At 42.4% G+C, this 14,183-nt stretch overlaps 1 protein-coding gene across 7 annotated transcripts in view; it reads right to left on the reverse strand.

The window, feature by feature from the left end:
- Positions 1 to 2,196, reverse strand: part of RIC1 (RIC1 homolog, RAB6A GEF complex partner 1) — a 45,611-nt gene extending 43,415 nt beyond the window's left edge. For 4 of the 7 annotated variants that reach the window (XM_030512407.2, XM_030512409.2, XM_030512412.2 and 1 more), the window contains exon 1: positions 1,310 to 2,195. In XM_030512407.2, coding sequence (XP_030368267.1) covers positions 1,310 to 1,450 — 141 coding nt within the window. In that variant the 5' untranslated portion in view covers positions 1,451 to 2,195. Of the gene's footprint in view, positions 1 to 1,309 lie in introns of all 7 variants that reach the window. The other 3 variants (XM_030512408.2, XM_030512410.2, XM_030512414.2) reach the window with 3 other exon arrangements.
- Between the last annotated feature and the right edge of the window lie 11,987 nt (positions 2,197 to 14,183).

Raw genomic sequence — 14,183 nt, forward strand, 5'->3', positions numbered from 1 at the left:
AGTTATACAACATTTAATACTTGAAAACAAGTCCAAGCATGTAAGTTAATGAACACCACGCTCAGGAACAGACCAGAAAGTAAACTACATTGTAGACAATAGGGCACATGTTTAGAAGTATTCTACAAGCCTGTTGGGTTTTTTATGTATATTCCTGGAAAAGATGAGCAGCTGTGATCTGTTGATGGACTACCCCCGTGGGTTTAACAACTGGCAAAAGCCAGGAGAGCATACACTTTATCTATACCGTGTGCCACAAACCTATGAAAACACAGACCACGTGATGACGTTCACCCAGCATATTTACTGGGCTGGTATGTCCTAGTTGGATGCTTGTATAGGTTAAAAAACACAGCATCAGCACCCCACCCACGAACTCATGAACAGCCAAGCAGAGCTCAACATATGGTAAAGTGATGAAAACTCAGCATAACTTAGAACAAGATTTTACGGCTATTACTGTCATTTGACACCTTCCAGTATCAGCTTTCTAAAAATGGATTGATAGTTTTCTCCTGTAATCTGAGATGAACTCTATAAATTATCTGGAGTTGGAGATAGTTATAGACAGACTTAGGGTCTAATCTAGGTGCTGTTTAAAAGGATCCAGCATCAAAATTTAAAGTCAGTATCACGGCTGTTTCATTGACTGCACCAAATCAAACTGACAAACAACATTTCTGTTACCACATTAATTCAAAGTGAATCAAAAGCAAGGCACTTAATGTCAATTGTTCATTTGGTCTCAAACTGGATGTTACTGGCTCAGCAACTTCCATATAAAGCTATAGCACTTACTCTGTTTAAGACCATGACACTTTTCAACTTTTCATGAAAAGAAAAGTTTCTGAACTTCTGTGCTATACCATTACACCGAATGTTATAGTCTGTTCTGTGTGTTATAAAAAGCTTCATACCTCCTACATTCATATGTTCTTTTATATAAAACATACAACATATGAAAGCAGACAACATGAAACATATTTGCAAAATAAGCATTGCTACAAACACTCTATATTTAGCTTAAGCGCAATTTACAGTCAAAATAAAATAAAATAAAAAAGTTGATTAGATTTTCAGGAATAACCGGTGTTAACTCCAAAGTTGATTGATCTTATGTATTTTCTTTACGCTACATTGCTATGAGTAAACACTGTGGCTTAACCACTCTGATTCACAAATAACGAAGTATTCTATAAGCTTCAGTCCCAAATGTTACAACCCCTTCTCTTTTTACAGAGAAAAAAAGAAGGGGGCTTTTCAGCTGGGAGAGCTGGGTCTGAAGGCTAACAGGAGGATGAATACTTACTCTGCAGTACCAGATGCTTAGCTGTGATGGGGATAACACTGCGAAGAAAGCTCTCTGGGGATCCGTCTGGATGTGAAGAGGTTGCTCCAGGGACTCCAGAGGACACAACAGCCTCTTGGGCCAGCCGCTGAGGAAATACATGGCTGTAGATTTCCCTTTTCCCGAGAAGCGGGGTCTCAGCTTGCTCTAGCCTAGCCGAGGGACAGAGGGGACATCAGCCGAAGGAGAGAAGTAGGAGGGCTCGCCAGCCGCTCGACGGCCTTCGCGCGAAGGGCTCTGACCAGCAGCCCGGAGCCGACCACGCATAATCACTGGCAAAGCGACGGGACCCCCCGGGTCACCACGGCCGCCCGGGAGGGGGGCGACTAAGGCCTCCCCGCCGCTGGGGGCTATGGGCCGTCGCCCCCAGCCGCTGCCGGTGCTCCCTTGCGGACGCGGGGAGCGCCGCAGCCGCCGAGGGCAGAGGTGTAGGCAAGTCCGGGGTGGGGCGAGAGCCAAGCGGGCCGCAGCCTGAGGGAGGCGGCGGGGGAAGCGGCCGGTCACTGCTCCGAGCAGGCCCTCGGGAGCTGCGGCGGCTGCAGCGGAGGCTCCTCCCTCCCGCGGGTGACTCGCCCACCCGCTCTCCGCGTCGCTGTCGCGGCCGAGGCCCCCGTCGCCATCTCCCCCCCTCCTCCTCCTCCGCTACGGCGCCTGAGCACCCCGGCCCCAAGCGCGACAGCGGCCCCGCGGCGAGCGACGGGGCTGGGCCGGGGCGGGGCCGCGCGCACAGCCGCCCATTGGCCCCGGCGGCGGGACCGCTCGGAAGTGACGTCAGCGGCGCCCGAGGCTCCCGGCCCCGAGAGACTCCGTGTCAAGGTTCCGAGCGGGAAGACGCGCTGCGCCGCCGGGGCCGGGGCGGGAGCGGGCGGGGGCAGCTCTTACACATGCGCGGAAGAGGAGCTTCGCGGGGAGGGCTGTTCTGCGCAAGCGCGCAGATGTGCCGGCCGCCGGTCGCGGCGGGGCCGGTGGCGGTGTGCGCATGCGCGGCGGGGCCGTGGGGCGGGGGGACAGCGGGACAGCGTCGTGTCCCGCCCCGCCGGGACGGGGCTTGTGGCGGCCCTGTGGGGCCTGCGCCATCGGGGTTCGCGCGCGGTGTGCGGGCCGGGTCCGTGGGGCGGTGAAAGCCTGTTCCGAGCGGGCTGTGGTGCTCGGGTGAGGCTCGGCCGCCTGCTGCAGCCGCCGGCCGGTGGGCTGCTCACGCCTCGCAACGCTGCGAGGCCAGGGCGTGCTCCCCGGCTTAGTGCTGCGGAGCCTCTGCGCGAAATAGATCCCTTTCGCACCCAGGCTGCTACCTTGGAGGTGTAGGGGTGCCTTGGTGATAGAGAGGTGCAGGGGAGGACTGCTGTAGGTGGTGGAGGCAAGTGTAAGTGAGAGGGTCCGGGGAGTCGCCACATGGATATTGCCGTTGAGGCGGTGTTGTGGGGATGAGGTGAGCACAGGCGCAGGGAACAGCTGCAGGTGCAGCAGGGTGCCCAGATGCTGTTTCTCACACATTAAGGAGAGAGCAGGAGCCTGAGGTGTGAAGGATGAAAAAAAGAAGCTAAAGCTATAGGTTTGGAGGTGGTGAATGAGCTTTTTAGTCTCCTCTGGTAATTGAAAAGTAGAAGGAAGTGGAACAGAACCAAAGGTAGATGTCTACACCATTGCAAGGGCAGTGTCTGTGTTTGAAAGAGTAGCTGCTGTAGAAATAACCAGAAAGCTTACTGAACCGGTCATGCAGCACTGCTTATTAGAGGAGTTCCTCTGGATTGAGCTGTCTTAAAACAGGTCTTGCTGCATGCAAGTGGCCCAGTTCCCTTCAAATAACATGGTCTGTCCCCACACCAAAGGCCTGCTCTCTTGTAATATCTTTTTCGTAATAAATTGTTCTTACTGTATAAATACCACATTCCATCTGAAATATTTCCATTTGAATGTAAACACAGAAGTGAGTTGTAAGAATGTATATGTCAGGCTCCAAACAAAACCATAATATGCCTTGGAAAAAAATTGTATTAAAGGAGCAAAATACCAAGGTATTTTGTACCCTAGACTTTTAAGTGGGCAACTTGGAAATGCCCTACCATCAAATTTCCTGCTCTCAGATAGATACCAGTTAGTGCTTCTGTTACAAATACCCTCTTTACTATAGGTGCTTCTCTTTTGGCTTGATTTTTTTTCTAGCTAGCCTTCTAAATTAGGAGATGGAAATGATACTTAGTGTGGCACCATCTCATTAAGTCCTCTTCCTGATAGTACAAAAGAAATAGCACAAAATATATTCTGAAGAACAGGTATGACTTTTAGAATCATCCTTCTTTCAGCTCAATTACATTTTGCCAAGTTCCTCTTACTTGATGAAATTTCTCAGGAAAATCCATGAAATCCAATTAGCAAGGGACCTGCGTGTCGATGCTACAGCATCTTAACACGTGTAAGCATAACAGACAAACGTGCTTCCAGCTCATGCTGTTCCTGCAGAACAATGTCAGGTTGTGTGCTGAGAGTAGCATTAATGAAGGAAACAGCTGCTGCTGTTAATAGCAACTACGCTGTAGGACTTTGTTGTGTGTCTACATTGTGCAAAGTAAAGAGACCAACATCTTTGTAATGTTTGCATTGCTGCTATTGTTGCTTTCTTAGTGGAGAGGCATGAGGCACATATTTAAAATTAGAAATCATGATGGTGCAGTGTTTTGTTAAGAGTGTAACTATCAAAATCCTCACACCAGTTATATGAATATGATCTGAACTGTCACTTTTGATACCTTTTTTTGGGCTAAATCAAGAACATACTCAGATGCCTAGAATGGTAATTTGGTAATAATAGACTTTTTTAATCATGTTTGTACTTGAGTATAAAAACATAAGCATGTTTCTCAATGTGGTGGTATTAGAATCTAACTCGTATACCCTAGGACTCAAAAGTTGTGTAGAAATGAAATGCATGGAGGGGACCAAGCTCACAGAGTTTCTTAACAGATCTGGCAGTGACTACCAAGGCTCAGTTACAGGACATAGCAGCGAGGCTATGATAACAAAGCTCAACAGGATTGTGAAAGGCCTTTATGCACAGAGATCCAGTTGTCAGTTGTCATCAAGTTCACCTAGCTGAAGATAAGGCTTGCTTGCAGCTGCGTGCTCGGTGACAGTCATGTTGTTTTGGAATCTGGACTCTTGAGACAGCTGTGTCCTGGAAAGGAAGAGCTCATGCAGCGCCGTGGGAACCTCCAGGGACATTGGAATATTGTAAGCCTAGATACTTAAGTCTTAGTATTAGCAGGCTAGTGAAAGGAAGGAACGAGGACTGCTGGTGGCAGAAGATCCAGGATGAAAATGTTGCAAGAGGGTAGATACTCTTCACAGTTGCCACTGTTAAGACTCCTGGCATCAATTCGCAGCTATTGCCATGAACTGTCATTTAGATTGTACAGCTAGCTCCCAACTGGTGTTATACTGCAGCTGTTGCATGAACAAGTATGGAGGTTCCGTCCTTGTATGTGAAATCCCACTATTGTCACAACCAGCAGCATAGCTCAAAGCCAAACCAAAAACCTTCCAGAAAGACTGTTAGTGGGGCATGCTCATAGTCAGTGGCATGAATTTTTTGCCATGCTGCTTACGGATGCAGGCAGTATGTCATATAAACCACAGAACGTCTGTGACAATGTAGAAGCATCTGTGTTATGTACATCAAAACATCAAATCATCTTGACTTTTTAGAACTGGTTATGTAACCGTAGATTTCTGCTACTGAAGTGTGAAGATTACCACAGCTTAGCCTGTTATATAAACTGCCTGTTTTACTTAGTCATCTTTTGACCAGCCAAAATGTACTTTTTCGTTAAAAACAGAGCCACATAAACAGAACAAGACAGGGCAAGTATTCAACTCAGTTTGCTATAGACCATCCAGGTGTGATTTCAGTGTGCAGATTATGATGATTGTTACTGTCCTTAAAGATGAACTCTAAAGAAGTGTCAAAATAATATCGGAAATAAAAATAAAAAGCAGTAGAAGTGATTTTCTGTAACACCACAGGAAGATCTTACATATTTTAAAAGGAAAAAACAAACGAACTAAAAAACCCCTCACCAAACAGATAGTGGATTAAATGCTACGGCTAGTCAGCTGCAAAGCTGTGAGTTTCAATAAAACACAGAGGAAAATCACTCTGGTTATTACAGACATTTTCTGAGTTTAGCCAAGAGAGGTGGAAAGAGTATCCCTGTGAAGAGACTGTTAGAAGGAAGGGGAAGAATAGTTTGTTCTATTGTTACTGCAAAATCACAGTCAGCATTCTGTGTTTATATACAGTGTATGACCCAAAGTACTGGGACAATACTTACTTGCAATAACTAGACTCTGTCATTTTACCACATAGAACAATCATCCTGGAATAGGCCAGTATAGTTCTTTTGGATTAATCATTACGTATATACACATTTCCTTTCAATTTTTTTTTTTTTTTTTTTTGATTTTGTGTCGTGCTATGATTAAGTAGCTAAAAAACTAATTCTGAGCAAAAAAAAGTGCAAGTAGTAAAATTAATTGGATACATTCCACCTGATTTTCTTAGCAATCAGTTATTCAGAGATGGACACAAAATCATTTGGCAACATTATTTATCATTTGATAATTTATAACATTATGTAATTATGATTACTGGCTTGAGATCATTCCCTAATTACCTGTATATACTCACGATCTGTTTTGTATTGGTATGTTGTTTCACAGCAGTCCCACAGTATTTTTTTCAGTTTCTCACTGGACAGTTTGTGTAACCAGTAGCGTTAGAACTCAGTTTCCTGAGTTTTGCAATAGAGTTTTGCAATAATGTTTCTGTGTTTTTTTCAGTGCATGAACTCAACAACTGGCTTATTTTTATTCTGAATTTTGGAAAAGTGTATGTTATTCAGAAGTGGTTTTCACTAAGCATTAAGAACACAAGCCTAAAATTTGCAAGTAAATAAATTTGCTAGTGAATTTTGCAGCAGAAATATATATGGGTACAAATATCACAATAAAGTTGTAGTTATAGTTAGGGTAGAAATCAAATAAATTTGAGACAAAACTACTTTCTTATGTTTACTTGTCTCTGAGAAAATAGAAAGGAAAATCAAAGCAGAGCTCTTGTGTCAGACACTGACAGCCAAACACAATCTATAAAGCCAAATATGAAGGGAGAAAAAGATCTGAAAGTTCTGAAAGCAACCCATATCACTTACTGGATTAATCATTGTCAGCATCAGTAAATACATGTGCCAGAAAATGGGCTATCAGATTTAACATAGCTACTGGAATATTTGCAGAAGGTTTGGGTTCTTTGGAATAAAACTGATAAAGAAAAAACCCCGAGAACTCCAGTTTCTTTTTTGTAACTGCTGTAAATTTGGCAGGAGGTTATTCTTTTTTAGATTCTTCTACCTCAGTGAAAATATCCTCAGAAATACGTTATCTTCTGTCAGACTTCATCGTCTGGAGTTCATTAACTGCTGAATATACTCTTAGTTTCGTGAGTAGCCTATAACTGAAGTGTTTGCTTTGTGCACACAATGACTTTACCAAAAGCTGTTGAGGGTTCTGAATGTGTCTGGAGAATTGCCTTCATTGAAGGTGTTTGATATTTGATAGTAGGAAGCTGAAACATCGAGAATCATGGATCATTTTTAAAGTCTTGGCTTTAGGAAGTCTGTTTATTCTTCTAGATTCTGGAACACATTATGCAGCCACTTAAGGAAAGCACCAACATTATGAACTGCAGATCATTTAACTGGATTAGATCACCTCTGATTAGTAAAGAGGGTACATATATATATATATCCTTTCAAGAAGAAATGGGGGTTGTAGAAGGAGCTAAATTACTCTGGTATGCATTTCTTAACATCTTACTCAGTTTAAACTAGCTCTGGAAGAACATTTTCTATTCACAAACTGACCATAGAACTGTACAAGCTGTCATGTGTGGAAAGGAAGTAATTAAACTTTTTGGGGGTGATGGCTGCATGTTTTCACCAGTTAACAGCCTCTACATGAAGGATAGTGTACACAGAACAGTTACACTTTATTAAGTGGATGTGGGAATTCCGGGCAAAACAGTAGCAGAGATAGGAGCTCTTGCCTATGGAATCATTGGTAGATAGGATGACCTAGTCTCATAGTATTTTATAAATTTAAGTATTTGGGTTTACTAGGTGTTTCTAGTAATTTTGTGAACATTTGCTGTATTGTATCATCTGAAACTTGTGAAAGTGGCGTTGAATTATATTGCCATACATATTACATTGATACATGTTGTGCATAACACAAGTGTTACGGATACAGTATTATCTCTAACAGATCACACCCTGACTCCGTTGTTGAGTTTGAAGAAGAATATCTTCAATCTGTAGAGGTTGAAGGAGAACATACATGTTGGAGATAAGAGTCTGATCTGGTAGGGTATTGGACGTCATCTGCAGCATGGGACACCATCTCTATCCAAGAAGCAGGATCCTGACTTGAAGGTGTCAAGATGCAAAACACATTTGCACGTATACTCTTGAGCATATACAAGGAACAAAATGAAAGAAGAAACCAGGGACTTTCTTGTATATGATTAGTGGATATTAACCTTAGTTTCATCTTCTGTGTCTCTTCGTTGTAGGCACTTGTCTGGGCTGAGATGCATTAGTAACCTCTGACAGCATGTTAAGGTACCTGTAGCATTAGAGCAGTGCCCTCTGCAGGCTTTTACGTGGTAACCAAGAGAGAGCAACTCCACTCTTCTTTTGATTACATATTTGTACTGGTTGAGCTAGTTATTTTTAAATATTTTGCTAACAGAACATCATCTGAACTTTAGAATTTTATTCCCACGCTGCTTGGAAACAAACACGAAGTGCTGTAAGTGAACATCCACAAGGTGCTATGCAAACAAATTACATGCTTGTTTCAAGGGCCTGGTTTCCTATCAGTTTGTATGCTTCAACCATACAACATCCTGGGAAACAGGAATTCCAGTTTCCATCTCTCTTCCCCTTAGGAGCTCATCTTTGTCTATTCTGACCTGGCTGTATCTGAAAGAAATGGTGATCAGTTCAGTTTTTAGTTCTTTGTGATCAGTGACAACACTGATCAACTGTTTTATAGGGGCCCTGTGTCAGGTTTAGCCAAGTTGATACTGCAGTAGAGCTGTCCCAAATACAGCTGATATACAGCTGCAAGTACAACTGAAATTGTCACTGTTAGAGAAGGCATCATATTTTGAGCTGTTTCCTGTTGAAGACCAATGTAAAAGAAGTTATTTTCAAACTTTGATTTTTTTCTACTTGTGATGATTTATCTATTGTGCCTTAAAATAGTTTCCAGTTGCAGGATAAAACTCGGAAACCATTTATCGCTTGGTAAATTACATGAACACAGATTGCTCATCCAAAATCATCCCATTCAATGCAAGAATGTCAACAGCATAAAGTAGAGCCTTTTCGTTACTGTATTTATGGGTAAATTGCTCTTCTTCATGCCTCTCTCTTGCACATCAAACAAAACATGTTTCCCAGTCAGGAGGCTCAGAGCAGTGAGGACAACTACATGCCAAGAGTTCTAACTGCTGGTCTGAAACCATGCAGGGAAATCTGTGTGGTCTCTAGGAAGCCACCTAAGTCTTTGTTGTTACAATCCTGCTAATAATATGTGCCTCACCAAACCATTATATGTGTAAATTAGTTAAGGAGACAGATTCCAAGTTGTTTGTCAAGCAGGAGCTTGTACTTAGTTAGTTCAGCTGAAGATCTGAAGGGGCAAAAATGCAATGTCAGAACTAGCTGGTAATACACAAGCACACAAAAAGGGTGCATATTGTTAGTTACATTCTTAGATGGACCTGACAGGTATTAAATAACATATCAGAAAAATAAACCCATTGAAGAAGAATGCATTAGAAAAGTTACAGAGGGTTGGTTGACTATCCATATTTAGAAAAATCTCAGAACTATCCTGTGGCTTGTTTAGAGGTTTGACGTTTGTAAGCAGACAAAACACCATGTGGAGCTGTAGAGCTTGTTCTCCTGGAGATGTAAATGTGATAGCATCAAAACAGCAGAATAAAAGGGGAAGTGCTGTATGAACTTCTCTTTTAGAGTACACTCCAGTAGTCACATTTTTTTGGTCACTAAACCATGACAACCTTTCAGTAGTTCCTTGATAGAGTTAAATAGATGTTTTCTTAAATGTAATCAAAGCACTTGATTTCAGTGATACTATCTTAATAAAAAAGAAGAGAAGCATTTCAGCTTTTGTAGACCATACCCACAAAACTACTGAGTAGAAAGCAAAGTGGCTGGAATGCTGACAGAACAAAAGAAAATTCTGTACACTGACACTTGTTTGGTAAGCATGTTATGTATCATTGGGTGCCAGTTTTTCAGCTTGAATACTACTTTATGACTTGTCTTAATGCTTATAGTAAATAAAGGAAAATTAATGCAAAATAAGGACATGCACAGGCAGAAATGTTTCCTTTAATCATCCTTTTGGAATTGTGTGATGAAAGGTAGCACCAATTGTTCTTAAACAATCCTGGGAAACACAGGTCTCACAGTGACTGGCGTATTTACAGTCTTATCAAAAATGATTACTAGGTTTTGTTAAGAATACTATACTTCCATAGTAAGAATTATTTTTCTGTTTATTTATGTAGGTCAACAAAAATTGCTGGCCAACCCTGAGCGTACTGGAATAATCTCTGTGACTGAAAATCCAAAAGATGCAGCAAGATGTTTAGTCAGAAGGCTCTAGTTTAGCAAGCATGTTCTTGAAGTGCCTCAGTGACTCACACTGGCTTCAATGGTAATTAAATCCATTAAACACTTTAGGACTTTCAGTGTGCCCTGCTGTAAAGAGGAGTATTTTTTATTCACACTTTGAAAATTAACAAAGCATGTTTTTAAGTGTTTTAGCATTCCTAAACCAGGGCTACAATACTGACACTTTTTTAATCATTGATGGCCCTAACAAATGTCAGCTCAGTATTACTTTACTAATTGTAATAAGACCAATATTTTATTGGTCTGTAAGTTCAAGGTGTTCTTGTCTCTTGAACACTGTGGCTGTTCTCACCCTTTCATTTCAAAAAGGGCACCAAAGGCAAAAAGAATGATCAAACGCCTCAGGATTGCAGGCTGCTGACTAGGAGCTGACCCAGGGTTAAGCTCAGTGAACAGGATGTGGAAAATTATTGTACGTGACCTGAAAAGGACTGCAAATGTGAATGTACATGTAAGATATGAGTGAGGTCATGCATGTGTTTCACTATTGACTTAAAGACAGACCAGCCAGAGGAGGAACTGGATCAGGCCACCTGCACATCCATGCTTATGTGAGTGTGGTTTGTGTTTAGGTGGTAATCGTGCACAGAAGAGATGAGGGTGAAACACTGCAAAATCTATGAATCATGTGATACTCTTGGCCTTGTGAGGCTTCTGTCTTGTGTTCCTCTTCCCCAAGTTTTGTAGCAGTCCTTGAAATAGTGACATTTCATCCCTCCTTCCTTCATACTCCCACTAAGAGCTGGATTTCAAAATATTATACCACTTGCTGAGACAGCAGAATAAGATGCCCATGTTACAGGCAGAGTCCTGCGCTGTGTTGCAAATATAGCTGTAGAGGTCTGAAGCGAAGTTCCCAAAAGTGACATGAAAATATCAATTAAGGAGCTGAACTTATGCCAGCAGAAGAATGCAAGAGGTACAGATATGCAGGTGGTACAGAAATAAAGGATTTTGCACCAAACCCAGGACATTATAATTTCATTATTAACAAAATAAGTGGAACCACTTAGCAATTTCGTGTTTGAACATGTAAATGACAGGCAAGAATATAAGCTTCCATCATGTCAATAGCAATGGAAGTTGCCACTGTTATGCCTGTTTGACAAGGGCTAGGTGTCATTAAAACTGTAAGAACACTAGAGCTGGATTCCAAGTCTCTCTGTTACAAAACGCATACATGATGCTAATGCAGAGCAAATAATCTTTTGGGGGGGGGGGGTGGAAATTTAGAAGAAAACATCTGTCAGTGGTATTTTTGTTTTCCCTCAATGTTTCCCACAAGAAGCAACTTGAGCTGTTGTTCTCATGGCGTTCAGAAACAACCCTCACACACCCTCAACATCCCTGGACAGAGCACAGTGCTTGGGCATCAGACAGCTTGTCTGATAGAATTTGTAGTTTGACCTGAAATAGCACCTTAGTCAGATAGCATAAAATGCTCACACCTCTGTCTTTGTAAAATAAAGCCTTTGGAGACTTAGCAGCAAAATGGGATTGTTGGAGACATCAGGCAGACAGTGGTACTATGACTCAGTTGATGTAATGTAGGTAAAAATGTTAACAAATGCGTTGTCGTTTTACTTTTGCTTTTTCTGTGGCTCTTGGCACATACAGCTCAGGAGAAGTTTGAGATATGAAATATGCAGAGGACAGCATGGGGCGAGGAGAAGAACCAGACAGAAAATAGGACTGAATATCATTATTCCAGCATACAAAGAAACCTTTACCAATTTGCTAACAAGTTCCTGATTAGACACCCCCATTGAAATCCTGTTTCCGTTTGAGACTCACAGTATGCCAGGGTTACGTGCTCAACAGCCATGACAGGGGTTAAATAACTGAATAGCAACACAGTTTGCTTAGCTATGAAACTATTCTCTTTTCACATCCTCAGGGCTGTATGGTAAAACATTCTTCAATTTTTTAGCAGCCTATTGCCTGTTTTGTGGGGGGGAAAGGGAGAAGTATCATAGTCACCACTTGTCATTGTCTTTGTTTAATAGTACTTGCTTTGTTCTTGCATTTTGCCATGTTTTTTGTGTTTTGTTGTTTTTTTTGTGGGGTTTTTTCTGTAAATGATGGGATCTTCTTATGAGGTCTTGATTATAATTCCCCATTACTCTGTTTGGTATTAGGCCTTTCTGTCCACTTGAGATGATGATTTATTCAACTGAAAATCACTTGCCTCCATACAGTGATACTTTGCATAACGCTCTCTTTAAGTTAAAATGCCTTGCCTGAGCATGGTTGTTCAGTAAAGCCAGAACTAGTGCAAGGAAGGTCTCTATCACTATTGCTTTATTAGCCGTACCAATCTTCTGGTCTGCTGTGTTGTGAGAAGTAGGAAAGTTGTGCTGCGAAGATGTTGGAAACAGCCCTGAGATGGCATCTCATTGGATTTAACCAAGTTTGTTTTGAAAAAGAGAAAAGTGAACAGGTCACTAAAGCATGTAACCAGTCCATCTGACTTGAGATACGCAGCATTGTGGTCAGCTCAGTGAAACTTAACTGCAGAGAAAGTGGACAACTTTTGTTTCCTGATTACTTTCCTATTTTCTGGGAGGAAAGTCCATTTGAGTGGGTATAGGGATTGAGTTGGCTGCATTTCTGCTCAGTTTGCATACCTTTGCTTGGAACTTAGACTATCCCTGCTTTCCCAAGGAACAAAAATTGTGCTGCTTAGCAAAGAAGAGCAACTGGAAGTTAACTGACTTAAAATCTTTGCTAATAGACAGTTATAGTTGAGTATGATATATAGCTCTCTGCATCTGTGCTTCCCCATTGCAAAAAAAAAATCATGTAGTATTTAAAAATAGCAACATGCAGGGCTGCAGTTAAACACAACAGTTAAAGCAGAAGCACAGATACTGCGGAAGTGTCTGCTCTAAGAATAGCAGTCACAGGAGATGTCCTGCTCTTGTACAAAAATGATTGCTATTAAAAGCAGTAATAATGAACACAGGATATTTTACAGAAGGCAACAGACTCCTCATTGCCAGGGGGCTGTGTGCAACAGGAGGCTTTAGCTGCCCTGGCCAGTCTTATCAGTGACCGCCCATCTGCCCATGGGCTCAGAAGCCCCCTTTATGCTCATGTCCAGTCACCCAAGCCTTGCCTGAGCTGAGCTGTAGGTAGGTCTGTGCCCAGCCCTGTCCACTGATGTCCTGACTTAACTGCTTTTTCCTGGCTGAACCATGGCCCCTGCTGTAGATTGTCCTCTCTCCAGGCCTGGCTGAGTGTGCCTAACCTGATAACCCTGGGTGGGTCTTGGACCTGGCCCATCACCTTGGCTGGTGAGGAGTTGTTGAGAGATTGTGCCACCAGCCCTGCTCCTGCTTAGGCATCATGGGGCTGTGCCACACTGGTGAGGGCATGGTGCCGAGGTTGCCCTGGAACTCCTGGTTTGTAGCTCCTCGAGGCAGCCCTGCTCTTGCAGCTCACTGACACTTGGTTTGCCTTGCAGGGAGGGTAAAACTAGGTATATGGGATTGGTGGTGAAACCTCAAGAGGTTTGGCTTTTGTTCCTCTGATGTCCTTCAGTCTGCTTTTATTAAGACACGTGATTGCCTTCTCCATCAATAAAATAATACGAGGGTGTTTATACATGCTTGGAAAACACTCACCGGTTCTCAGGAGATAACTGTGTTGATGCTTTGCTGGCTTACAAAACCATGAAGTCAGCTAATTAAATTCCTTTCTTGGGAATTTCTGTGCTTCTTATGAAACAGATCAGTTGACAAATAGCAAAATTCAGTACAAAAAAGTAGTCCCTTTTGTTAGTCTTCTTAAGTGAACTTATAGCCAGGATAGAAAAAGGGGTCAAAATAGGCCGCCTTGTTCCTTCTGAGAGAGAGTTGTCTGAGTCCGAAAGCAGTTACTCCTACTTTTTCAGTTATTTTGCTGCTGCTTTTTACAGCAACTGTTTCCAAAGTTACAAGTTCAAATAAACATGTGACTGTGATGCTGGGGTCTATGGCCTGCTGTTTGGATAGACACTTTATGGAAGCAGTAAGTGCTTCCCTGCATTCAAGTATATTTGCTGTGGT

Source organism: Strigops habroptila, chromosome Z, assembly GCF_004027225.2.
Source record: "Strigops habroptila isolate Jane chromosome Z, bStrHab1.2.pri, whole genome shotgun sequence".
In the NCBI taxonomy this organism is placed as follows: domain Eukaryota; kingdom Metazoa; phylum Chordata; class Aves; order Psittaciformes; family Psittacidae; genus Strigops; species Strigops habroptila.